General features: G+C 35.8%; 2 protein-coding genes across 2 annotated transcripts; both read right to left on the bottom strand.

The window, feature by feature from the left end:
• Positions 1-2628: 2628 nt before the first annotated feature.
• LOC145046303 (uncharacterized) lies at positions 2629-4569 on the bottom strand. The gene has a single exon (XM_078994591.1). It carries the CDS (start codon positions 4567-4569, stop codon positions 2629-2631), a length of 1941 nt encoding a protein of 646 aa, XP_078850717.1.
• A 13958-nt stretch (positions 4570-18527) lies between these two features.
• On the bottom strand, positions 18528-19790 carry LOC145046302 (uncharacterized). Its single transcript, XM_078994590.1, has 4 exons — positions 19762-19790; positions 19507-19672; positions 18746-19409; positions 18528-18676 (listed from the first exon to the last, which is right to left on the bottom strand). Exons 1-4 carry the CDS (start codon positions 19788-19790, stop codon positions 18528-18530), a joined length of 1008 nt encoding a protein of 335 aa, XP_078850716.1.
• Positions 19791-25917: the final 6127 nt, after the last annotated feature.

Raw genomic sequence — 25917 nt, 5'->3', positions numbered from 1 at the left:
TGGGTGATAGTGGTCCCTTGTCCTTTTAGAATCTTTTGTGTTTTTTTCTTTGGTACGTGAAATGTAGTGGTGGGTGCACCACATTATCCTGTCCCCAAAGCAAGACCTTGTCCTCAAGGTCAAAGTCTGGAAAGGTGCCTTGAATAGTTGTGAAATCTTCCCAGGTGGAATCAAAATCAGGAACCCCCTTCCATTTGATCAACACTTCTGTTCTTCGACCTGTGTCTTCTTGCTTGGTACGAACCCCCAGCAATGCTTCTGGTTCCCAGTCAAGGCGCATGTCTTCCATTAGGTGGGTTGGCAATTTCGGGTATGTTGACTGATTGCCTATTGCTTTCTTGAGTTGCGAAACATGAAAGACCGGATGGATCCTAGCAGCCTCTGGTAGCTGTAAGTGATAAGCAACCGCACCAATTTTTTTGATAATCACGAATGGTCCATAAAATCGAGCCGCCAGCTTCTGGAAAGGTCTATTTGTCACTGACCTTTGTCTATACGTTTGCAATTTTAGATAGACCCACTCTCCTTCTTCATATGACACATCTTTTCTACCCTTATCAGCATCTGTCTTCATTTTTTGTTGAGCCTGAAGCAAGTGGCCTTTAAGATCATCCAACGTGGCGTCTCTTTCCAATAGTTGCTCTTCCACAGCCAAAACTCTTGTTTGCCCTTGCTGAACCCATATAACACGCGGCGGGTCACGCCCATACAAGGCCTTAAAAGGCGTGATTTTGCTGGCGGTGTGATAAGCGGTGTTGTGCCAAAACTCTGCCCATGTTAACCATTGCGACCAGGAACGAGGCTTACCATGGATGAAACACCTTAAATACATCTCCACCGACTTGTTGACGATCTTCGTTTGTCCATCGGTTTGCGGGTGGTAGGCGGTGCTTCTTAATAACTGAGTCCCTTGTAATCGAAACAATTCACGCCAAAACAAACTCATAAACACCTTGTCTCGATCAGAGACTATGGAAGATGGAAACCCATGAAGACGAACTACTTCCTTAATGAAAATTGCTGCAATTGTTGTTGCTGAGAAGGGGTGTTTAACCGCTATGAAATGGGAGTACTTAGTAAGGCGATCAACTACAACCAATATGGCATTGTAACCATGCGAGTTAGGAAGGCCTTCGATAAAATCCATGGATATCTCATCCCAAACCTAGCTCGGAATGGGTAATGGTTGTAATAACCCCGCCGGATGAGTAGTTAAAGCTTTTTGGGTTTGGCACACGACACAGGCTTGTACATGTTTCTGGACACTCTTCCTCATTCCTACCCAATACCACTCTGCCGCCAACCTTTGGTAAGTTCTTAATTCCCTTGCATGTCCTCCCAACACCGAATCATGGAACTCCTTCAACAGCTTGGGAATCAACTCCGATTTTTTAGGTATGACCAACCTCCCTTTATACATCAATTTCCCACCTTCCATTGTGTAGCCTTTGTGGTGTTTTCCTTCCTCACATATGTCTTTTTTTACCTGCTGAATGAAGGAATCTTCAGCTATTTCTTTATCCAATTCTCCCAACGGGACGATCCAAGTAGATGTAAGCATGTTGATTTCGGTTGATTCGGAGAGTTCTCGAGAAAGAGCATCTGCCACCTTATTGGTAGCCCCCGGTTTGTACTGAATCTCAAAGTCGAAGCCCAATAATTTATACATCCATTTTTGGTATTCTGGGCCCACTTCTCGTTGTTCCATCAAATATTTGAGACTGCGTTGGTCTGTTCTAATTAAAAAATGGCGTCCCATCAAGTAATGTCTCCACCTTTTAACAGCCAAAACAATGGCCATCAATTCCTTTTCATAAATCGATTTAAGCCTATTCTTTACCCCTAAAACTTGGCTATAAAAAGCCACTGGATGCTTGTTTTGCAGCAGGACTGCTCCTATCCCTTTCCCGGAAGCATCCGTTTCAATGATAAACAATTTGGTAAAGTCCGGCATGGCCAATATTGGTGCTTTCATTAGGGCTGCCTTGAGAGTGTTGAAAGCTTGGATGGCGATTGGTGACCACCAAAAGCAATCCTTGCGTAATTGATCCGTCAGAGGTGCTGCAATACTCGCATACCCTGAAATAAACTTTCTGTAATATCTTGTGAGACCCAGGAACCCCTTGAGTTCACGCAAAGATTTTGGAATGGGCCATTGTTCAATTGCTTTTACCTTTTCAGGGTTGACTGCTACCCCTTGTTTTGAAATAACATGGCCTAAGTAGGCTATTTGGTTTTTACCCCATTCACACTTGGCTGAATTAGCATATAACTCGTGTTGCTTCAATGTTTCCAAAACAGTCTTCAAATGGGACAAATGTTGACTTTCGTCTCGACTATAAATTAGGATGTCGTCAAAGAATACCAGCACAAACTTTCGTAGATGAGGTCTGAAAATCTCATTCATGACAAATTGAAAGGTGGCTGGGGCATTAGTAAGGCCGAAGGGCATAACCTTGAACTCATAATGCCCTTCATGCGTTCTAAACGCTGTTTTATGAATATCGTCCACCTTCATACGGATTTGATGATAACCTGATTTCAAATCCAGCTTGGAAAATATCCGTGATCCGTGTAATTCATCTAAAAGCTCGTCTATCACGGGTATGGGAAACTTGTCTTTAACCGTCACCTTGTTAAGGGCCCGATAGTCAACACAGAACCTCCACGAGCCATCTTTTTTTTTACCAACAACACGGGGCTAGCAAAAGGACTTCGGGAAGGTTGGATGATTTTGGAGTCAAGCATGTCGTGAAGCAATCTTTCAATTTCTGCTTTTTGGGCATGAGAGTACCTATAAGGGCGTACCGTCACTGGTCCAGTTCCCTCCTTCAGATTAATGGCATGCTGGTGATTCCTTAGTGGGGGTAGGCCTCCTTTCCAAGAAAAAACAGAAGCATACCTCTGTAATATTGGAAGTAGAAAGGGAGGGCAGTCTTTAATGTGATTCATGGGCTGTTGGTCCTCCACTTGGTTCAACTGGACCCAATATCCACCTCCTACAGAGCCAATGGTTCTAATCATGGTTTTTAAGGAAATTTTTGCCCTTTCTAAGGATGGGTCTCCCCGGAGAGTCACCCCTTGGCCTTCTATTTGAAACTTCATGACTTGCGTTTTCCAATTAGTAGTCACCGCCCCTAACTTCTCCAACCATTGGATTCCCAGAATTACGTCTGAATTTCCCAAGGTGAGCGGTAAGAAATCCTCTCTAATATCCAGCCCTTGAATATGTATTAATACCCCTTGGCAATTTCCTCTTCCAATCACTGATTCTCCTGTGCCCAAAGAAACCCCAAACCCCGGAGTAGGGTTGACTGGAATCTGTAATTGATCTATAGTTGCCAAGGAAAGGAAATTGTGAGTTGCTCCCGGATCAATGAGTACCACCACTTCTGTGTCCTTAATGATTCCCTTAAGTTTGAGGGTCTTAGGATTGAGGTTACCAGTAACTGAATTCAAACAGACACCTGATATCAATGGGAATTCGTTAGTGTCCAAATTTGCAAATTCATTGACTTTGTCTGGTGGGTCTTCTTCCCCTGTTTCTTCTTCTTGCATTAAGAGTACACTGAGTTCCTTCCTCTTGCATTGATGCCCTGCACTCCATTTCTCATCACAACGAAAGCAAAGCCCTTTTGATCGTTTATATTGCAGTTCTTTATCCGACAATCTTCTCACTTCCCTGCCTGGTTTGCTGGGGTTCTTAATCGACACGGCTGGGGTGTGGGTTGGTACCGCAGACGATCGAGGGGGGAAATAAGTGGTTTTGAGCGGGGTTATCAAGGGTGTTCCAGAAAGAGTACCTGATGTGTTAGTCCGAGGAGTTACAGTGGAGAGAGAGGATTTCCGATGCAGTTGGGAATTAAGCTTGCGTTCGACGTTGATGGCCAACGTCATAGCGTGTTCCACTGATATGGGGCTCAATAACTGGACCTCAGACCTAATTTCCTCCTGTAGCCCGTTGATGAAGTGGCCCAAAGTGATGTCATCAGGTATGTTGTTTAATGGGGCAAGTAGTTCAATAAAGGCTCGTTGGTATTCTAAAACCGACCCAGATTGAATTAGGGCTAACCACTGCTGGTGTAACGTACCTGCAGTAACCGGACGAAACTGTCGTAATAGGAGAGATTTCATCTCATCCCACCGTGTCACCAGCCGGCGAGTGTGTTCCCACTGGTACCAGAGAAGGGCGTCTCCTTCAAGAGCCACCACCGCTGCCTCCATTTTATCAGCTTCTGATAATTTGTAGAAATTGAAATCGCGTTCTGCACGTAATATCCATCCATCGGGGTTTTCCCCATCGAAGAGGGGCATATCGAGTTTCCAAAATCGCCAATTGGTCCCTCCTGTTGGTTCACCGTTATCGGTTCGGCCGTTGCCCCCATCGCCACTACCTCTCGACCCACCTACGACGCCGCTGCGATATCCCCCAGCGGATTCTTTTGGTGTCACCAAAATGGAAGAAACAGGTTCGGACTCCTTCTCCCCTTCTCCTGACTTCTTCCCTTTAGTTACAGCTCTCAAAACCTCTTCCAACTTTTGGTCCATCTTAAGCTGATTTTGATCCATCTTCAGCTGGATGGAAGCTATGCCTGATGTTGGATCTGATTACCTTGGGTCTCTAAGCGATCATACAACACACCTAATTCTGACTCCAGCGATTCAACCCTCTTGAGTTGAGCTCCTCCAGCCTCTTTCCCACCTCCCTTTTCTCCAGCCATAATCCCAGGTGGTTGTTTGCTCTGATACCAATTTGTTATGAACTCAGATTCACTCAAGATAAATTAAAACCACAACTGATGGATTCCCACTTCTTCTGGGATTAATGAATGAAAACAGAAATTACATAAGAAATTGATAAGAAAAAGAATGAAATAGAAATAGCAATTCGAGCTGCTACGGACTCCCAAAGAAGTAGAAACTTCTAATATTCTCCCCTGCCATCACTAGGCTCCCTACCCATCCTTATAACGGAATGTCAGTATTTCTCTAAATTCCCACTTTGCCCCTGCTCCATGTCAGCCACATCCTCTTGGGTGATAGTGGTCCCTTGTCCTTTTAGAATCTTTTGTGTTTTTTTTCTTTGGTACGTGAAATGTAGTGGTGGGTGCACCACATCTTCATCCGACGTCCGTTTTCGTCCATATTTTTATCGTTATGCTACTACTAATGAGATCTTCGATTCTCGTTTAGGTTCTGTCGGCTAAAAACCGCTCGATCTAATATTCAAACTTCGGACTGTATACTGCTAAGTCAAAACTTCGAAAGATCATAACTTCCTCATACGAAGTCAGATTTTGGCGTTCTTTTATGGACGCTCTTGGTTTAACGTATTCTACGACTTTCTTTTAGATCGCTAAGGCTAAAAGTCACTCTACCATAAGTTCACTATTTACGCTCCCCGGTATCGTGCCGGTTCCGTCACGAAACTTCGACGGGTCATAACTTCTTCGTTATAACTCGGATTTCGGCGTTCTTTATATCCCCATAATCATTGTTTTGACCACTAAAACTTTATGTAAAGATATAGGGTTTATCTCACACTTTAATTTTGATGCTTATTTTTATCCTTTATTTATTATATATTTATAAATAAGTAATAATCACATAAATACACATAATTCATATAGTATTCAAATATTTCATCTTTATTACTTTAAACGAGTTACAATAGTTGACCTAGACTATTACATCATCTAAAATGCTTAGCCCTGTAACCCGGGCGTTACAAAGACATTCTTTGAGAGGGGTGCTGGAAAGGGTCTGTCGATCACTACTATTTATAGCAGGTTTTTGGACCATGTGTAGCACGTTTTCGTGTGCGTGTCGTGCAAAGTACATCGTGGCTCCAATCGTATGTCACCACGTGACACTCTCTCATTAGGCCACATCATCCGCAATCTTTGCGAATTGGATGTCAGTGTGCACACAGTGCATGGCGCGCCTATCACACGCACAAAATGAATTTGAAAATTTAATATCTCTTGCATACAAGCTTCATTTTTTATCCTCTTTATACTTATCTGATGCTCTCAAATAGTACTTCAAATTTACTTTAGATTGTTTTGACAAATTTTAACTTTCATCTTTTGGCCTAACGAGTTATCCATATGTAACATCCCGTTTAAAATAAGTAAATAAATAATATAAAATAAGTAAATAAATAATATAAAATAAGTAAATAAATAAATAATTAATAAACCCTAAAATCCCAAGATGGTTTTTTATATATTTATGTTAGCCCTAAATCCATAATAATTCATCAGAGTATTAGCGCATGGAGTTAAATGTTATAAATTCTGGATATCAGGGTTAATGTGTAAATTTTGGACTAGTTGTGAATAGATTTATAGAAGTTGGGCTTGTTTGGTAACTTTTGGACTTAAATTGAAAGGATTTTTGGAAACATGGGGCTATAGAGTAAATTATGGATTTAATTTGAAAATGAATTGAGATGGAGGGACTGAAAGTGTAAGAAACGGACTAATGTTTGAAGAGATATGGGACTTAAACCCGTTCCCCCCTCCGCTACCCTATTGCTACTTGGCTGCACCCACATGAACCCTAACCCTAATATCTTCTCAGCCGCCACATTATCCCTCCATATCTCCAGTCATCACCATCACCTATGCCGTCATCGTGAACCACCGTGCACCACTACCACTGCTCCTGCTGCCTACGAAGACAAAGTTCAACGTTTGGATGCCGTAACAGTGGGGAAATAAGAAGAAAGCAAGCTCATGGTTGTTTTTGCTTTTGTTCTCTATTAGGGGTTGTGCAACCTTTCTCTTTTCTGTTTACTTTTGTTGCTACGTCGTCACCGCTCCATGCGACTGGCATTTTGTTGCAACCTCCGACCGTCATCCTCCTCCAAGATCAAGGGCAGATGTGTTTGTGCTTTGCGATTGTGGGTGTGTGTGACTGCTGTGGCAAGTTGGAGAGGCGTGTGTATGTGTTTTGTTGGCCTGAAAAACAAAGAGCAATTATGCCAGCCAACCACGGTGGTTGCCACCGTTCTGCCACCATAAGCCACCACCTTGGGTGGCTATGTGCGTATGTGTGTGTTAGATTGACGTTTCATGTGTATCAGAATTCTTTTGATAGTGTTTTGGCCTAAAATTATAACTACGACCATTAAAAAGTGGTGGTTGTTATCTCGTAGTACCATGGACCGTCGTCGAACACCACTACTCAAGGTGGCAGTGGGTGGTTTCCAACTTACTAAACATTAAAGAACCTAAGCATCTAACCTTAGACCAAGTGACACGTTTTGGGTTTGAATCCCTAACTAGGCTTTAGAAAACCCTAGTTTTGGAGTTTTGTTGAGACCCGCGTTGAACTGTTAATTGAACTTTAAATTATACTCGATAATGCCCTACAACTAAGTTAGTGAAGTATTGAACTTAATGAATTAAGTCCTTAAGGGGTTATGTGTGGAAAACTAACCCTAGTTATCATTTTATATGGAAACCCTAAAAAGCGGGAAGCCCTATTTTGGGCAATGATCGGGGCGCATATTTAGGATATTGCTTGGATTATTATTATACCCTAGAATGACTAGGTCAAACTTGAATTAGTCCTAATATTAGTTGTCTAAGTCTTTAATGGGTTAAGTGTCCTTACTTAATCCTAATCGTCATTTTATGTGGAACCCTAATCATCCTTTCATGTGAGGTAGTCACTGTTGCAAGTGACGATGACTTGTGATCGAGTATTGAGTCAAGTATCTTCCTGTAGGTGATTGGAAGTGAGTTGAAGCTGGTAGAGTTCTTCGTTACTATGGTGGTTGCCTATCAACATATCGAGGTGAGTTTCACCTCACTGTACCCGTGGGTCGAAGGCACCAATACCGACCCACTAGTTTTTGGCAATCTGTTAGTAAATGGATGCCTTAGGGATTGTATATAGTCATGTAGGGTAGACTGAGAACTCTTGATCTAGGCTCTCTTACATGTTCCTTGTTTGGTTGTGGTTCTAGAGTAAGATCACCTGTCCCAGTGTCTATCTCACCTCTGAGTATATACGGTCATGCATTCCTTAGATTGTTGATATTTAGTATGTTGCTTTGTTGTAATGATCTATTAGAACTGTATCCTGGTATCGAGTATGTTGCTTTGTTGTAATGATCTGTTAGATTTGTATCTTGGTATCGAGTATGTTGCCTTGTTGTATTGATATGTAGAATTGTATGTTATCTATACTTGTTGGTTATCATCTAATGGAGTGCCCTAGGGACTGTCTATAGTCATGTAGGATAACGTGAGAACTCTTGATCTAGGCTTTCTTGCTTGTTCCTTGTTTGGTTATGGATCTAGAGTAGGATCATCTGCTCGGGTGGCTATCTCACCTCTGGTTACTTATGGTTACGCATTTCACGGAATTTAGCTGGCAGCGAGATTGTATGCTGTGAGAGGACTAGTAGGCATTAGTGAGTTGTATCATTAATGTTTTCTTGTATTACATGTCTACTTGATCATTGATTGTTTACATGTTGACATCTTGTGTTTGGTTGGGATGAGACAATCATGCTTTGTGATGAAGGCCAAGAAACCCGGTGTGGGTCGGATGTAAGCCATAGGCACGGAGGCTCAGATTGAGCGGTTGGGTTGAGGTGGTAAGACCAATAAAACCGGTATAGTTGGGTATTCCAGTCTGATGACTGATTAGGCCCATTGCTCATTCATCTGTTTAGTTATGTGTGGTAATTTGGGGAAATTCACTAAGCTTTATGCGTATCTAGTTGTTTATTGTTTCAGATATCATCGGTAGCTATGGGAAGGCGAAGGCGGGACTATACACACTCATCGGCATCATTGAGGATTAAACGGGTTTTCTTAATAATGGATTTATGAATTGGGAAGATTTACCTTAATAAAAATGAAAATTTTTGGTTGATAAAAATGGGACATTACACCACAAATGATTTTATGAAAATCATCACTCCCCGTTCGGGCTTTATTTTTTGAATTTTTTTCTCAATATTCTTATTTTGAGGAGTACTACAACTTTTCTTTTTGTGACATTTGCCAAAACTTAATTGATCTCTTCATACTATTTTTACGTAGTAAAGTTAATTTTAATATTTGGTAAAAACCGTAAGTTCTCCATACGAAATCGGATTTTTATGAAGTTTACATTTTTAGAATCACGTCGCCTTGTACTTCTCAAATATGTTAACCTTTCCTTAAGATAACACGACTTTTTGCGCACTTATTTTTTATCCTATTCGTCAAATTTATATGTGTAAGGGCGTATTTGAATATATTTATCAATATAATGCAGTATTACATTGTTTCCCTATTACATTTATTTGTCTATGATAATTCCTAACAGCAGTCAGTGACACATTCTTTTTAGTTTTCACAATGGAGCTCATCACCTTTGATGTGGCTTCGAAGCACACCTTGTTGTGACCTCGGTAAAGGCTAGTCGGCATATATCTACCACGTTTAATTCTCCCTTAATCCCACCCACCAACAAATCACCTGCTACATTTTTTGATTTTTTTTTAATTCTCATACTCTTCAAACCAGCACTCATAAATGACAAAAAAAATTTGTAGTTTGGCAAAGATGATATGGCACCTATTTGGCAACAAAAAAATACAGCAAAAATGACACCACTCCCTTTAACCTAATATTATACTCAATGAACCTTATCTCTCTTATTAAACTAACCTAGTGAATGCTCTAAACATGGATGATTTAAAAGGAAAATTTTTCAAATTTCCCTTTCCTTTCTGGATATGTTTTCCAAACCACTCAAATTAGCAAAATGTGAAAAATTTTGGTTGAATTTAGAGATCCAAATGTCATTTTCACAATAAAAGGGGTTCATAAGAAAGCATTATATATTGAGGTTTCTATATAAGTTGGGGTTCGAGTTTTAATATCAAGTGTACATATACTCGTGTAACTACAACGGTGCTATCTTTATGTTCACTTATCCTTTGTCAGGATGGGCGATGTTCTCTACCCCTTACATCATGACGAGGGCTGAGAAGGAAGAAATGCATAATAAAAAAGAGATAATAAGAATTAAATAAGGAAGAGACTTGTGGACACGCCATTGAAATGGTCATGGCCTTCGATGACAACCCATCCATACATTTCAAGGGTCAAAAAATAAAAGATTAAGTATGGGCCCATCGCACCCCTACTGTACCCCATCCTTTTTTTTCTTTCTTTCTCAGCTGGTCTTCCTTCTTTCTCTTTCTTCTTAAACCAACAAATAACCCACAAAGAACACAACCCTAATATGTGGCCCCTTACCGTCATGAATCCACCTCCACCGCTTCTCTCATCACGAACATGGAGAACAACCGAGATCCATCTCCACCAAACCTTATCTATTTATTCCTCCTAATTGATTCTTAAATCTACTTCACCCTCCTAATATATATCTATAATCCATCCACACTACGCCCAATTCCAATCATTGTCCTTCTCAACCTTAGTCCATGTCTCTCTCCTAGAGTGTCACCTTTCCTCTTGATTTGTTTTGATTCTTATTAACTTGAGCTTCAATTACTTCAAATAAGATCTTTAAATCACCATGTGAGGAGGTGAACTTGTCATGGAGATGCCTTCTCATGGATGAAATGTCATTCAAGTGGGAGGGAATATAAGAGGATAGAAAACAAGTGGCTTATATACTTGTTTAGTTGCACATTAACCCTTCAAGTTTCTAGTTTTTGCATATTGAGCATCATAGCGAAATTTATAATAAAGGCTCAAAATTATGGTCCAGTTTACGTTTTAGTCATAAATTAATTTTTTTTAAGAAAAAAATCCTAAAAACCGGTAAAACTTTACATTTTAATCATTTTTGAGCGGTTTGAACTGATAACAAATCATTTTGGGACTATTTTATAAACTAACCCAAAATATTAAGACTTTCCTACAAATAAAAATATTAGGACTTTTCTGCAAACAAAAACTTTATTATTATTATTATTATTATTATTATTATTATTATTAAAAATATAAATAAATATACAAATTTTTTTTTAATTTATTATTATCAATATTGTTAATATATATATATATATATATATATATATATATATATATATATATATATATATATATATATATTATTCTTAAAAATATAAATAAGTATACAATTTTTGTTAAATTTATTATTATTAATATTGTTAATATATATATATATATATATATATATATATATATATATATATATATATATATATATATATATATATATATAAGACGTTTAAATGAATAAAGAGTATTAAAGACATTTTTAAAGGTAAAGGTGGAGAAGATGATGATGCTTTAAGCATTGAAATCATGAATGTTTGTTTGTATATTCTCAAATTGTATATTGGCATTTCACATTTGTTATTATTTTTTAAATTCAGAATATTAACACTTAACAATTTGAAAGAAGTTGTATATTTGTAAAATTGTTTATAAATAGTTTAAGATAAAATGATTTATCACTTTGTATACAAAATTGTTTAAGATAGAAGGATTTCTTTTCAAACTAACAGATCCACTACAAACATCTGCATAGGTAGTCTATATCAAAATTCAAAAGTATTAATTACAATATCTTGTTTAATAAAAAGTAATATGACATCTTTTGTTTTATTACACTACATCTTTTATGTTTCCAAAAAACCAAATGAATAAAGTAATGAAATATGAAACATACATGTTGGTAATTCAAATACTTACGCACAAGACATACATGTATATCAGACATTCACACACTAATATATGTGGTTGCAGACCCAATCATAAGCTTAATCTGATCCCAGTTGTCGATCCAAACCCGATTCAAGAAAAAATATATAAGGAATGTCCGCTTACAAGTTAAGAATGATAAGCAAACAACTGAGAATTTAATGATAATATCGATATTCCATAATGTAAAATAATTCTTTATAAATAATTTTAAAAATAGAAAACTTCTTTTAAATTGTTAAGTGTTAATATTTTGAATTGAAAACGAGAATAACAAATGTAAAATGACAATAGGAAAAATGAGAATATACAAAAAGACATTCATGATTTTAATGATTAAAGCATTACCATCCCCTCCAGTTTCACCCTAAAAATTGGAGAAATTTACAAAAATAGCCATTTACACTAATGACATTACAAAAATAGCCAAAAAAAATCGAAATTACAAAAATGGCCACCCATTTCACAGATGAGAAGGTCCCATCTGCGAAATGGGCTTCTCATCTGCGAAAGTACAAGTACCTAAAGCACAGTTGTGCTTTAGGTACTTGTACTTTCGCAGGTGGTTTTAATATATATATTTTTAAATTTTTTGCTGTATATATAGGGGTAATTTCGCAGATGGAATAGGTCCATCTGCGAAATCCTCTGACTCTATCTGCGAAATCGTTGTTATTTTTGTTTTTTTTTTTGTATTTTTTTTAGGTTGACTATGAAATGGTTTGTTTTGACTATGAAATCAGGTTGCTATATAAATAGTTTTGTAGAAAAAATATCATTTTGGTTGTTATTTGTTTAAGAACTCTCTCTACAATTTGCTCAAAAAATGATTGAATATATGGTTTGTCTTGTAACCGGTGGGAGATGGCAAGTTAATGGAACTAATCTGTAATACATATGTCCACAGGGAGGTATTTCTGAACTTGCTTTGATATTTTCTGAGTATATTAGTTATAGTGATTTTGTATCTTTGGTAAGAAGCAAAATTGGTTTGTTAGATAAATATAGAATTAGTCTTCGTTTCCACCATCCTGAATTAAATTATTATATAGCTATAGTTGAAGACTTGGATGTTAGAATGTTGATAAACGTAATCAAATGTAGTGGAGGAAGGGCTGTGAAAGTGTTTGTGGTGGTTGATGAAGTTGAGGAGGTTAATGGGGGTGGTGAAATTGGAAACCAGGTTGTTGGTAATTTATGCAGTTATAAAGGGAGCAACGATCCGATAGGTACTTTCAATACTCCTAGTGAACCTCAGTTTCATAGTGTTGCTGAAAATGTTAATGTCAGTTATTCACCTATTCACTATGTGGAACCTGAGAATTACAAGTCTGTTGGTGATGATGATGTTGGTACATATCTTAATCATGTGGGTGGTCGTTGTGATGATGTTGCCGAACAAGAAGTTAAACTTATGAATAGGCGCGTGGTAGATAAAACTAAAAAGAAAAAATATTCAAGTCAAAAAAATGAAAAAAATCATGTTTACGGGCATTATGTTGATGTTGGTGATGTATGTTTAGATATAAGTGAGCTACAAAGCAATTCCGATAGAGATGAGTTGGGTGATGAAGTTAAAGCTAAGTTTCCCGATAACCTTTTTCACGGTATGCCCCCTGTACCAGCATGACCAGTTGATATTAATGAAGATATCCCAACACAGATGGTAGACATGAATCTTCAAAAGATTCAATGTGAGAGTATATTTAAGAACAAAGAACTTCTAAAGCGGTGTATTAGTAAAAAATGTCTTCGAGAAGGTTTCCAGACAAGGACAAGTAGATCCACCAAATCAAGGTATGAAGCTGTGTGTGTTTCGAAAAATTGTTCTTGGTTACTAAGAGCAAAAGCAATTAAAAATTCTGATGGACTTTTCCAAGTGAATAAATTTGTTGATGTACACACATGTTCTTCAACATTGTTGCAACCTAATCATCGACAAGCAAACAAATATGTTTTGGGTGAATATGTTGCTGATGTTTTGGCTGAAGACTATAGTAGAGTTTATCGGGGAAAAGAAATTGTTAATGATATGAATGCTCAATTGAATATCAATATCTCATACCATCAGGCATGGCATGCGAAGCAATATACATTGTTGTCGTTAAGGGGTTCGAAAGAGGATTCTTTTACCAAACTTCCGGCGTATTGTCACAACTTGGCCAAACATAATCCGGGTACTATCACACATATTAAAACAGATGTTGATGATCGCTTTGAGTTTTTGTACGTCGCACTCGGTTGCTCGGTTAGTATTATCATATTATATTATTTTTTTAATTTTTATTTTGGTGTATTTGAATAGATATACAATGTATTGTAGGTACGCGCTTTTGTCAATTTTTGTAAACCGACCCTAGTAGTAGATGGAGCTCACCTAAAGGGCGAGTTCAAAGGTACCATGTTACTTGCAGTTACTAAGGATGGACAAAACCAAATATTACCGGTTGCATATAGTATATGCAAAAATGAGTGTACCAATTCTTGGACATGGTTTTTTCAAAAACTACGTGATTGCATAGGAAATATGCAGGAGCTTACAATTATATCTGATAGGTCTCCATGTATAGCAACATCCGTTGCCAACATTTTTCATCACGCTCATCATGGAATATGTGGTGTCCATTTGTATTTCAACATAGTCTCTAGATTCGGCAAGAGTAAGACGGTTAAAGGAATTTTTAGGGAGGCGTGTAGGGCGTACACAGTTGATGCTTTTGATGCCGCCATGGATGTTATGAAAAAGACAAAAGAACCAGTATGAGAGTATTTGAAAAGTATAAATCCAGAAACTTGGTCCAGAGCACATTTTAAAGGGAACCGATACAATCTTATGTCGTCCAACAGTGCGGAGTCTATAAATGCATTATCTAGACACGCACGTAAGGTGCCAATACTTATGTTGATCGATTTTTTTCGTGCTACAATGCAACAATGGTGGTTTCAAAGACATAACTTTGAAGGTATTAAGTAAATTTTTAATATTAATGTTTTATTAATTTTGATGTTATTGATCTTAACTTCTTCATTTTGGCTCTTTTTTTAGCGGAAGCAACAACAATTCTTACCCCTTGGGCGGATGAAATTGTAAAAGAGAACAAGAAAAGTTTTAGCAAATGGGATGTTCGCATGATCTCAAATACGAAATGCGAGGTCAAAAAGGGGGCACAAAATGTGATTGTTGATTTCAAACATATGACATGTACATGTAGGCGTTGGCAACTTCATGGGATACCTTGTGGTCATGTCATAAGATGTTTAACAGTGAACAATTACGAAGACTGCTCGAGGTATGCATTAAATGCTTACTTTACCGAAACACTGAGGAAAACATATGAGGAATCAATAAACCCTCTACCAAAGCCATCCGAATGGGAGATCCCCGATGATTTGATGATTGTTAATCCACCAATAATGGATAAACGTCAGCCAGGCAGGCCAAGAAACACAGACCGCATTCCATCCCAAGGCGAGGGTCCAATTATAAAAGAGTGTTCTACATGTGGTCAAATTGGACACACGAGAAATAATTGTACTGGAAGGGCGTCCGGTAGCGGAGCACGTCACATAATTTCTACTGCAGAAATGGCATTTAATATTGGTGGTTCAGCGAGTTGCTCACAAACCTATAACACTGATTTTGATATAAAACATCCTTGAAATGAAGAGTAATGACGAGTTGTTAACTTATTATGTATTGTAATATTTTTATTAAATCTTACAAGACGTTGCTATGCTTTCATATTTTTGTTTAGTTTGTTGATTATATCAATTAGTGAAGACTTTATATTAAAAAATATAGTTTGCAGATTTTTTTTAACAGTTACAACATGTTATTTAAAAAAACAACAAACGATCCTTTTGCAACCTAATCTGTAAGTAATTTTTAAACTCAGGGAACTGCAACGGGTACTTATCTTTCTCCATTGTTATATAGTCATCCCTAATTCTCATTTTGTCTTCGAAACAATCCTTTTTTTACCATAATTGTGTATCAACTGCTCATCCTTCTCAGCAAGCCGTTTTTCAGTGGTGTAAAAAAAGTGTCTACTGAATCACAATAATAACAATCTACTTCGTTGCATGAGCAAATTTCGATTTTGTGTGAGGAAGTCATAATAAAGTCGATATTGTATTAAACTAGACAGTAATGACAAGTCCAACTTTGAAATGACTAGACAGTAATGACAAGTCACTGTAGTAACCTGCACATAACAGTGGGACCCTTAAGGGACAAGAGATAAATTACAGTTTGACATGACAAAACACTGCATAAAGCTGAAAATCGTAGTCCAAATATAACCATTTTGTAGTCATAGTATTAATTCATAGTCTATTTACTTATATAAATAGATGTTTAAGATCTAAAAACCAAACACCCGAATCACCTAAACGAAACGAATTCCCATAATTAGAAATGTCGTCGAATGCAGCAAGTTCTTCGAATGAAGTACCTGGTTACAATTCTGAAAGGCCATGGACGACAAACGAGGTGTTAGTTCTAACACGATGCTGGCTAAGTGTTAAGGATGGTGTATCGTTACTTGCTCCCCCGCATTGCCTAATTGGTGATGAATGGAGTCGCATCACATCTTTGTTTAACCATGAGATGGGAGAAGCGCAAAAAAGAGAAAAATCAGATGTTGTTACTAAGTGGACGGATGTAAAGGAAGAAGTGACATGGTTCAATCGAGCATGTGGTTATGCGAAACGTAACAATGTTCGTTATCGTGACGAAGAAGAGTTCTTGGAAGTTGTTACAGAGTTTTACATCTGTCAGCATGACGGCAGAGACTTCGAATATGAGGAAGTTTGGAAGGTTGTTAGAGATAAACAGTATTTCAAGTAGACGGCTCTATTTTTGTGTTAAGAATAACCCATGGACTTGTGTTTTACGTTAATGCTTTGTTCGTATTATGTCGTTATTTTTCATGTAATTGTTGTGATGTTTTTAATGGTTCATCGAATCCTTGTTACTAATGTATTCTAATATATTGTGATAACTAATGCAATGACCATTTATTAACTCAAGTTAATCATACGAGTTGCTCACATAATAAACTAAAATACATTTTAAACAAACGAAATACATATGAAATACATAAGAAATACATGAAAATAACCTAGTACATGAAAATAACCTAGTACTCAAATAATAAACTAAAATAGATTTTAAACAAACGGGATATATTTCAAAATATTCCAAGGGGCTTCAAACCGGAATTCCAACCCGTTACTTAATGACTTGTATTCCTCCTTAGCAGCTTCCAAGATAACCTCCTCAGTAGCATTTAAACGGGTGTCGTCAATTTTGGTATAAAGATCGTTGAATAATAGAACTTCGGTTTTCATTTCATACCATCTTGCTAAGATGTCTAGTTCGTCACGATCGTTTCTTGTAGCCCTTTGGTTTTCAGCATTGAAAATATTGGTTAAACGGGTCCAAAACATTGGATCGTTCAACTTGCTTGTCTCGTACACATGAATATAAGCATGTGTAAGAACCAAGAACTCTTCATTGCTCCATGATATAGAACTCATTTTGATTGAAACTAAGAGAGTGGAATATAAAAAAAATATATTTGAACAGCTGTATTGGTTAATTTAATAAAGTATTTATGTAACGTAAGGTCAATTTATAGTAGTTTCTACACAAAATCGCAGTCCAATCTTCTAATATGTCTGCATTTCATAGTCAAAATTAACTGACGAATGCAGTGTACTATACTAATAACATAACAGAGCATTGTTCGAGTTGACAAGTCATCCTCGGTCGAATGACAACACAATACATTGCTGCTTGAATTGACAAGCCATTGTAGCAGGAAATGAAGGAGTCGTTATAAATAGATTTTAATATGCGTTGTAGTTATTTCGTATTACTTCCCTCCCTGCAATTATGGACTCACCACATACATGGAGGAACGCAGAGGAGGTCGCTTTGGTTCAAGCTTGGATTATAACTGTAGAGGAGGATTTTCCACCGGGTCCCCCACAAGTTCGTGCTGGATTATTTTGGTCTCGTGTCTGTCATTTGTTTCACCATTTAATGGGGCGTAGTCAATATCGAAGAAGAAAAGATGTCAAAGCCAAGTTTCTGGATTTGAAAATGAAGGTGAAAGAATTTCAACGTATTTACAACGAGTTGGATAATGAACATGCAAATACGGATGAAGACATTCTACGGCAGGTGGCTTTGGAACTATACCGTTTTGAATATGATGGTAGCGAGTTTACCCACTTAGATGCATGGAATGTTTTAAAGAATGTCCCTTATTTTTAATATGCATGTTGGTTATGGTAATGGATTTTCGTTATTTAAGTTGCTTGTTGTTATATGTCTGTAGGCGTCACTATTTAATAAAAGTCCATTTCTTTTAATGTGTGTTGTTTCCTCAATAGCCAATACATAATACGACATAAATTAAATAACTAATACATAATAAGTCATAAAATATGAATGAGGTACATGAATAACTAATACATAATACGACATAAAATGTATACAGGTTTCACGGATAACTAATACATAACACGACACTAATACATAATACTACATAAAATATAAAGGTGCTACATGAATAACTACTGCATTGAGGGAGGTAACAGGACCACCATTTCATTTGGTATTTCCCAATGCACATGTGATGGTATAGTATTCACCAACTCAGATCCATATGCAAGTCGATACACATAACTAGTGAACTTATAATCAACCAATCTGTTTATGGATTCAGATGTACGGGTTCTTAGACATGCTATAGCGTGGGCACACGGTATACCGCTTTTTTGCCATTTACCACAACTACATACCCTTCATTCAAGTTGTACGTTGGTGGTCGCAAAATTGTCATCGACTTGATATGTATCCCCATACAAACGTCTAGCATTCCAATTGTAAGACTTGTTGACATATTTTTGAACTTTACTCTCAACGTAAGGGGTCAACCCACCAAAAAACCTCCCTGTAAAATTTGATATTTTAATAAAAATAATAACACATTAAAAAAAGTAAATAAAACAATCTCCCTTACCCGCCACGTCGGCCCGTTCAGCATACTTTGATTGTATCGACGTGGTGATTAACTCAATTATCGTTGTTATAGGAAACTCACGTCTGGATATAATTTGCAAAATTTCAGGGACGTCAATCGATTTAACATTGTAGCGTATTTTTAGAAAAAATGCTCGTGTCCATTTGGAAATCGGAATATCGTCAAGCCAGTAAATTGGACTCCTAAGCAAGGAAAACAAAGGTGATTTCCTACATGCAGTTTGCAACCTTTCCAAACACAAGTAAAAATCATCAACGCTATATGCATTGCATGACTTCCAAAACAACGATTCAACTTCCGTACTGTTATGTCCCACACAATCACGTATCTTTCGAGCTATATCTTTAGGACAATATCCATGATAGGAATCCGGGTAGGCACTATGAACACCAAATTCTATTTTATCACACATGTTGCTTATGAAACCAACCTCTATGTCGTCACCTAAACAATCTTTTAACCTCATCATGAACCATCTCCATGATTCTTCACACTCTAAGGTTCCCAAACCAATTGCTAAGAGTAGTGGTTCATGATTTCCATCTAAAGCCACTGCAAAGTACATTGTTGTCAGATAGCTCCCAATAAGGGGTAAATAACCCACATATATCAGCGGCATCATGCACCTACGGAAGGTACGAATCTACATAAAAACGAACACATATTAGTGATGAGTAAAAACTAATCGAGATACATTACCATGAAATATTATATAACTCAATAAAATTAGTATGTTATACCACGCAACCTAAAGCCACAAAACAGAATTGAAAGCGGTTGGTATCGGTTTTCTTGATGGCTGTGAAGGTATTAGGATTTGTTCGTTGAAGGTTATGCAAGAAAATTGGTAGTTGAGAAAAGCTTCTTCCGATGTTAGTACTCATTTTCAAAACCGATGAAAGTGCTCTACAATCATCACACAAATGCAATATCAATAAAATGAGATTATAAATAGAAAATATTGTATCTCTAATGTTCACAATTCATAGTTTAACCTTTTAAATTCGTAGTCAAACCAGTTCATTTCATAGTCAAATTTCACTGACCGACATGACAATACTACAGAACGTACTTGTCTGGATTTCGTAGTTCAACTTTTTGAATTCACAGTCAAACCAATTCATTTCATAGTCAAATTTCACTGACCGACAAGACAATACTACAAAATGTACTTGTCTGGATTTCGTAGTTCAACTTTTTGAATTCATAGTCAAACCAGTTCATTTCATAGTCAAATTTCACTAACCGACAAGACAATACTGCAGAATGTACTTGTCTGGATTTCGTAGTTCAACTTTTTGAATTCATAGTCAAACCAGTTCAATTCATAGTAAAAAAGATTTGTCTGTAACATGATTTCTTCTATAAAAGGGTGTCACTCAGTATGAAAACTATATCAGTCAAAGCAACTCCTATTTATAAGAAAAACAAGGCTAATGACATACTGCAATTGCGGAGGAGAACGTATCGTTAGGATTTCGGGAACATCTAAAAACCCAGGAAGATTGTTTTACATTTGCCCATATTTGGTATCATGTTGTTAACGTCATTCAAATTTAAACCCTCGTGTTTACATCACAAAAATTTATTTTCTTACTGTGAATATTAAATTTAACAGGGACCAAAATGCGGGTTTATCAGTTAGGTTGATGAAGGGAAGGACCAATCTTCTATGGTAATAGCTAAAGTAGCTAACTCTAATAAACTCTTTCAATCAGAAAATAAGAAGTTAAAGATAGCGTTGGTTTGTAGTTGGGTGTTGTTCTTGGCAGTTCTTGTTTACAAGTTATAAGATTTTCAATATTGTTTTTATGGTTTTGAAGTTGTTAGGTCAATAAATTGTTGTATTTGTAACGTTAAAACAAATGTTGTAGTCGTTCTTATGTTGTATGTAATGTTAAGTAATTAGTAGGTCATTAATTTGTTGTAATTGTCGTAACGTTATATTTTTTGCCGTCCGTTGAGTAAACTGTAAAAATAAACTAATAATGAAATCCAACATTAATTTGTATATACATTTATATAATCCAACTACATAGGACCAAGACAAGACCCCCAAATAATTTTTGTCATCCGGAGACGGAACTCTAAAGCTGCGTTCTTTGGGTCAATAAGAACACGTATAGGTTGACCTGAAACCAATTGCTCCATAAACATACAAAGAAAAACACCGCAATCTCCCAAATGACCACTTTGTTGGGGAACGTTTTCTTCATAAATGAATTGCATATTCAATGGAATCCTTGGGATGTTCCTCCGGGCCCAATACTTAATCTTGTCCAAATAATTTGCCACCCGACGTTCAAATTTGCAAAAGATTCCTTCAGATTGGAATTTTTCATAAGCACCTCTACCAAGACTGTCATAAATATGCACTTCCATTGACGACAATCGTAGTTCCCCAAATAGCCAATGATTAGGGGATGAATGAATCGGCAATAAGACCTGTATAAGGATCAGAAAATAAAATTATGTTTATTTACATCACAATACAAAAACATCACAATACAAAAACATAACAAAAAAACGATATTATTTTCAATATAAACTATTAAGTTTACCGTATCAACATCCCACCAAGCAACCATGAAGTTGGGGTACGTAGCAATACCAACCATAAACGCCCTCCAGTCCTATCCTTCTTCCAAAGCATGAGAAACAAAAAAATTTGGAGGCATTATTGTATGTCGGTCGCTCTCAAACCGTCTCTCCATCAAAAGTCGGTACCAAATGGTTATATGCTGCACACATGATACTTTTGTTATTGACTAAAAAACAATTAACTTTTAAAAGAATTAATTAACAATTAATTTACCGCTGACTCCAACCATCCGTCGTGTGTATGCCCAAACAATGAGCTCCAAAAATCTCTATCTAACACGAAATTAAACAAACGATGCTGGACATCATATGAATGCAATACATAATTTTGGATGACATCCTCACCGCCTGCTACGTAAGGTTGCAGGCGCAACATGGAGAAGTCATGAGCAACACCAAAAACTGGAAGAGGAACGGGGCTTGTTGATTTCATATCAACCTTCTTTTTTGTTCTTCTTCTTTGCTTCGGTGTCGTGTGCAACTAAAAATAATATTGAAATGTTTAAATCTATATCTTACATATAATTCACATAAACATAAAATCATCGGTTTATAAATAAAACGAATACCTCAGTGTAAGGAGGGAACAAATATTGTGATGGTTTTCGACTCCTCGGTTTATCGTGTGTAACTTCTTTGTCATCATCATCATCATGAAAATAATCTACATTTCCCGTTATTATTAGTTCGTCTTCGTCCGGCACATCATCATCAAATTTGTTCCCTGCATTGTCATTCATCTCCTCCCACTCCTACATTAAAAATAATACTTTATACTTAATAACGAAATACACATAATTTAATAAGCAATAATATCTAAATAAACAAAATATTTATATTAATGTAACTATAATAACCTCTTTAACTTCACTATAATCATTTACATCAAACACATCATCATCAAATTTGTTCCCCGCATACTCATTCCTCTCCTCCAACACCTACATTAAAAATATAACTTTTTACTCAATAAAAAAAGACACTTTATTAAAAAGTAATTATTAAAATCGTAAAGGTAACATCTATAACAACCTTGTCGTCTTGAGTATCACCAAAAACATTTTCAGTTGTATTGTTTTTATTCATCACTTCATCTTGCACAACCTATATTTTCAAATATAAAATATGAACACAGGTATTCATATATGTTAATAAAATTTAATAAATAGTGTAGCGTGTAACTAACCTGTTCATCATAATTTCTTTGTGACACTGTCCTATCATCATAAAAAATGTCGCTCCAAAATTGGTCATTATTCACTTCTTCAACAAAAACCTCTGTAGGTTGTCGGTTCATAAACACATGCTGCTCCAGTGCATGTAGCCGTTTCAACACCTCGTCTAGCTTGTGTTTCCCACTGCCCCGACCTCTACCATGAGAGCGACCACTGGACAACATACTAGACGAAGATTCGTCTTGTCTCCTAAAATGGTCCCGTACTGGGGATGGAACTGCTTTCCCTTCACCATATACATACTCTTGAAATGACATATAATAAAAAGATGTCATCTCACCATCACCCGGTAACATGTTTTGTCTTGGTGGTAGCCCCGCCTAAAAAATTAAACATATTAAAAATGCATATAAAAGTATAATAATCAACTTTATTAATAATAAACGAATTATTTTTAAACCTGCATCTTTGACCAAATCTTGTTCACGTCAACCCATTTCAATTTTTTAGTTCCACTCCATCGTTTCATCCGAGGCAAGTCTTTATTTTTTCTCGATGCAAATCCACATGCACGAACAGCCAGAATCATCTCATATATCCATATCTACAATTTTTTACAATTACAGTAATAAAAGTTAAAATTAAAATAAAAAACATAACAATAAAACAATTTAAATATAAGAAAATTTTTATACCCTTATTGGAGTCGTAAATCCTGAGACGGAGTACTTTAAAGTTTTACCACCCTCAGAAACTGATAAATTATTATGTATCTTATTCCATGTATCCTCAAGATCAACATAGGTAAAATCTCAGAGATAGCTACCCCAAGCGAAGCTAACAAAACAAAAAAACAAAATTGATTATTATATAAATTATAACTTTAATAAAATAGAATTTTTAACGTAAACAAAATATACCTATTCCAGAGATCCAAATTCTCAGCCAAATAAAACCAATCTTGTGGCACCCGATCGTTAACTTCTTTACCCAAAAAACCTTCACACAAAATGTATATCAAACATACTCTAACTGCATCAACGTCGTCAAGTGCTAGGAATGTTCGATTTAAAATTAAACTTTTCAGGTCGCCGATTTTCACCGAACTATTAGTATGGTCCGGAAATAGCCGTTCACGCAATAAACATCTTTTTTTACTGCTTATTAATTTTTCTGACCCTTTTCTCCCAATGTTTTTTGGATACTCCCCAAAATTGAAGCCGGTAATCAAACAAAACTCTTCCGGCCCATAAACCATTTTCGTATTGCCTACTCGAAAATATAAACGTTTTATTCCATCTGGGGATAAAACAGGGTCCGGCCGGATCTGATGAAGGAACATTTTATGAAACAATAATGCGTCCCCTTGTAAACGAGGAACATCAATAAAATAACCAAAGACGGTATCTCTGAAAATAGCACGTCGGGCATCATCTAAAACTTCAAATACTTCCCATATGTTACCGCCAGAGCCTTTTAAGTTCGCAAAGGCTTTCGTATTCATTAAACTAAAATCATGCTGCAAAAAAAACACAAAAACAAATTAGATAACTAATTTTTTTTTTTTTTTAAATATATGATTACAAACTGCAAATACAATTTCTTAATTACTAATATATATATTTCCGATAAAAAAAACAATAACATACATATATATATAAACAATTTTCCAAGTTATACAACTAATATATTAACGATAGAAAACAATATCATACATAATTATATAAACATTTTATTAAACATATTTTCAACTTAAACGACAAATATATCAACGACAAATATTCAAATTAAACAAATTTTCAACTTAAACGACAAATATATAAACAATTTTTATCTTTCTAATTAAAACTAACATTTTATAACCATATAAACAAAAAAAATTTAAAAATAAAACGACAAACTAACAGTTTTGCAAGTTATACGACAACTTTATACAAATTTTCAACTTACACGACAAATACAAACAATTTCTAACAATATATATACAACAAATTTTCAACTTATACAAATGTTATACTTATACGACAAACACAAACAATTTCTAACAATATATATACCACAAATTTTCAACTTATACAAATGTTATACTTATACGACAAATATATATACAAACGACTATTTTGCACTTTATATAAACAATTATACGATTAGAATATACAAGATTTCAGGTTATACAACAACTAAAAAAACAACAAAAATAACAAATTGTAAACATTATCTACGCAGTCTCTACTTGTCTCTACTTGCATTTAAACTTCAAGTATACTAAAAAAATATTAAAACTATCAAACACAACAAAATTACCCTTTTTTAATACTAAATAATACAACAAATGATAAAATAAAGAGATTGTTGACATTAAAAGAGTTAAAATCTAACCATATTTGCGGGATTGTTGACATAATCCTCCATTTTCTCCAAAAACTAGCCAAAATTCCGAGATAAGCCCAAAGTTAGAGAGAGTTTTTGTGTAGAGAAGGGTGAAAATGAAGAAAAAAAACGTTTTTATAGTCAAATTCGAGGGTATTTCGCAGATGAGAGCCAATTTCGCAGATGGGGCTTCTCATCTGCGAAAGTACAAGTACCTAAAGCACAATTGTGCTTTAGGTACTTGTACTTTCGCAGATGAGAAGCCCATTTCGCAGATGAGACCTTCTCATCTGCGAAATGGGTGGCTATTTTTGTAATTTCGATTTTTTTTGGCTATTTTTGTAATATCATTAGTGTAAATGACTATTTTTGTAAATTTCTCTAAAAATTGTGCTTAACATTCTTTTTTCATTTAAACGTGTTTATGTGTATTATTAACAATATTAATAATAACAAATTTTAAAAATATTGTACTTATTTATATTTTTAATATAATAATAATGATAATAATAATAATAATAATAAAGTTTTTTTTTTTTGTAGAAAAGTTATAATAATATTTTGTTTTATTTTGCAGAAAAGTTCCAATATTTTAATTCAGTTTATGAAATAGTTCCGAATTAATTTGTTACCGGTTTCAATCGGTCAAAATGGTCAAAATGCAAATTTTTATCGGTTTTTATGATTTTTCATAAAATAAATTTAATTTAGGACTAAAACATAAACTGAACCAAAATTTGAAGACTTTATTAGAAATTTCCTTATGATTAAATATGTTAGTAGCTGTTGGGATAATTATGTTGCGTCTTTTGGCTTTTTGTTTGGGTCTATCTTGTAAACGCGTTGGGTCTCTCCTCTTGTATTTCGTTGTAGGGTTTGGGTATGTAAGATGCATGCATGCATCGTATTTTAGTTAACTTTGATATTGTCTTGTAACCTAATCACGCCTCTACAGTAGCAATTCTTTGTCGAGTTCTTCTGAGGCGTGACTTTTAATCATTCAAC

Source organism: Lactuca saligna, chromosome 5 (genome assembly GCF_052625555.1).
Source record: "Lactuca saligna cultivar CGN05327 chromosome 5, ASM5262555v1, whole genome shotgun sequence".
In the NCBI taxonomy this organism is placed as follows: Eukaryota; Viridiplantae; Streptophyta; class Magnoliopsida; order Asterales; family Asteraceae; genus Lactuca; species Lactuca saligna.
This window is presented reverse-complemented; position numbering and strand designations above follow the sequence as displayed.

Coding starts and splice junctions, on each gene's coding strand:
- LOC145046303 (XM_078994591.1), bottom strand. CDS start 4,569: ATGGATCAAAATCAGCTTAAGATGGACCAAAAGTTGGAAGAGGTTTTG.
- LOC145046302 (XM_078994590.1), bottom strand. CDS start 19,790: ATGAACTGGTTTGACTACGAATTTAAAAG. Junction 19,673..19,761: donor TTTGACTACGAATTTAAAAG/GTTAAACTATGA, acceptor TGATGATTGTAG/AGCACTTTCATCGGTTTTGA. Junction 19,410..19,506: donor TTGTGGCTTTAGGTTGCGTG/GTATAACATACT, acceptor GTTTTTATGTAG/ATTCGTACCTTCCGTAGGTG.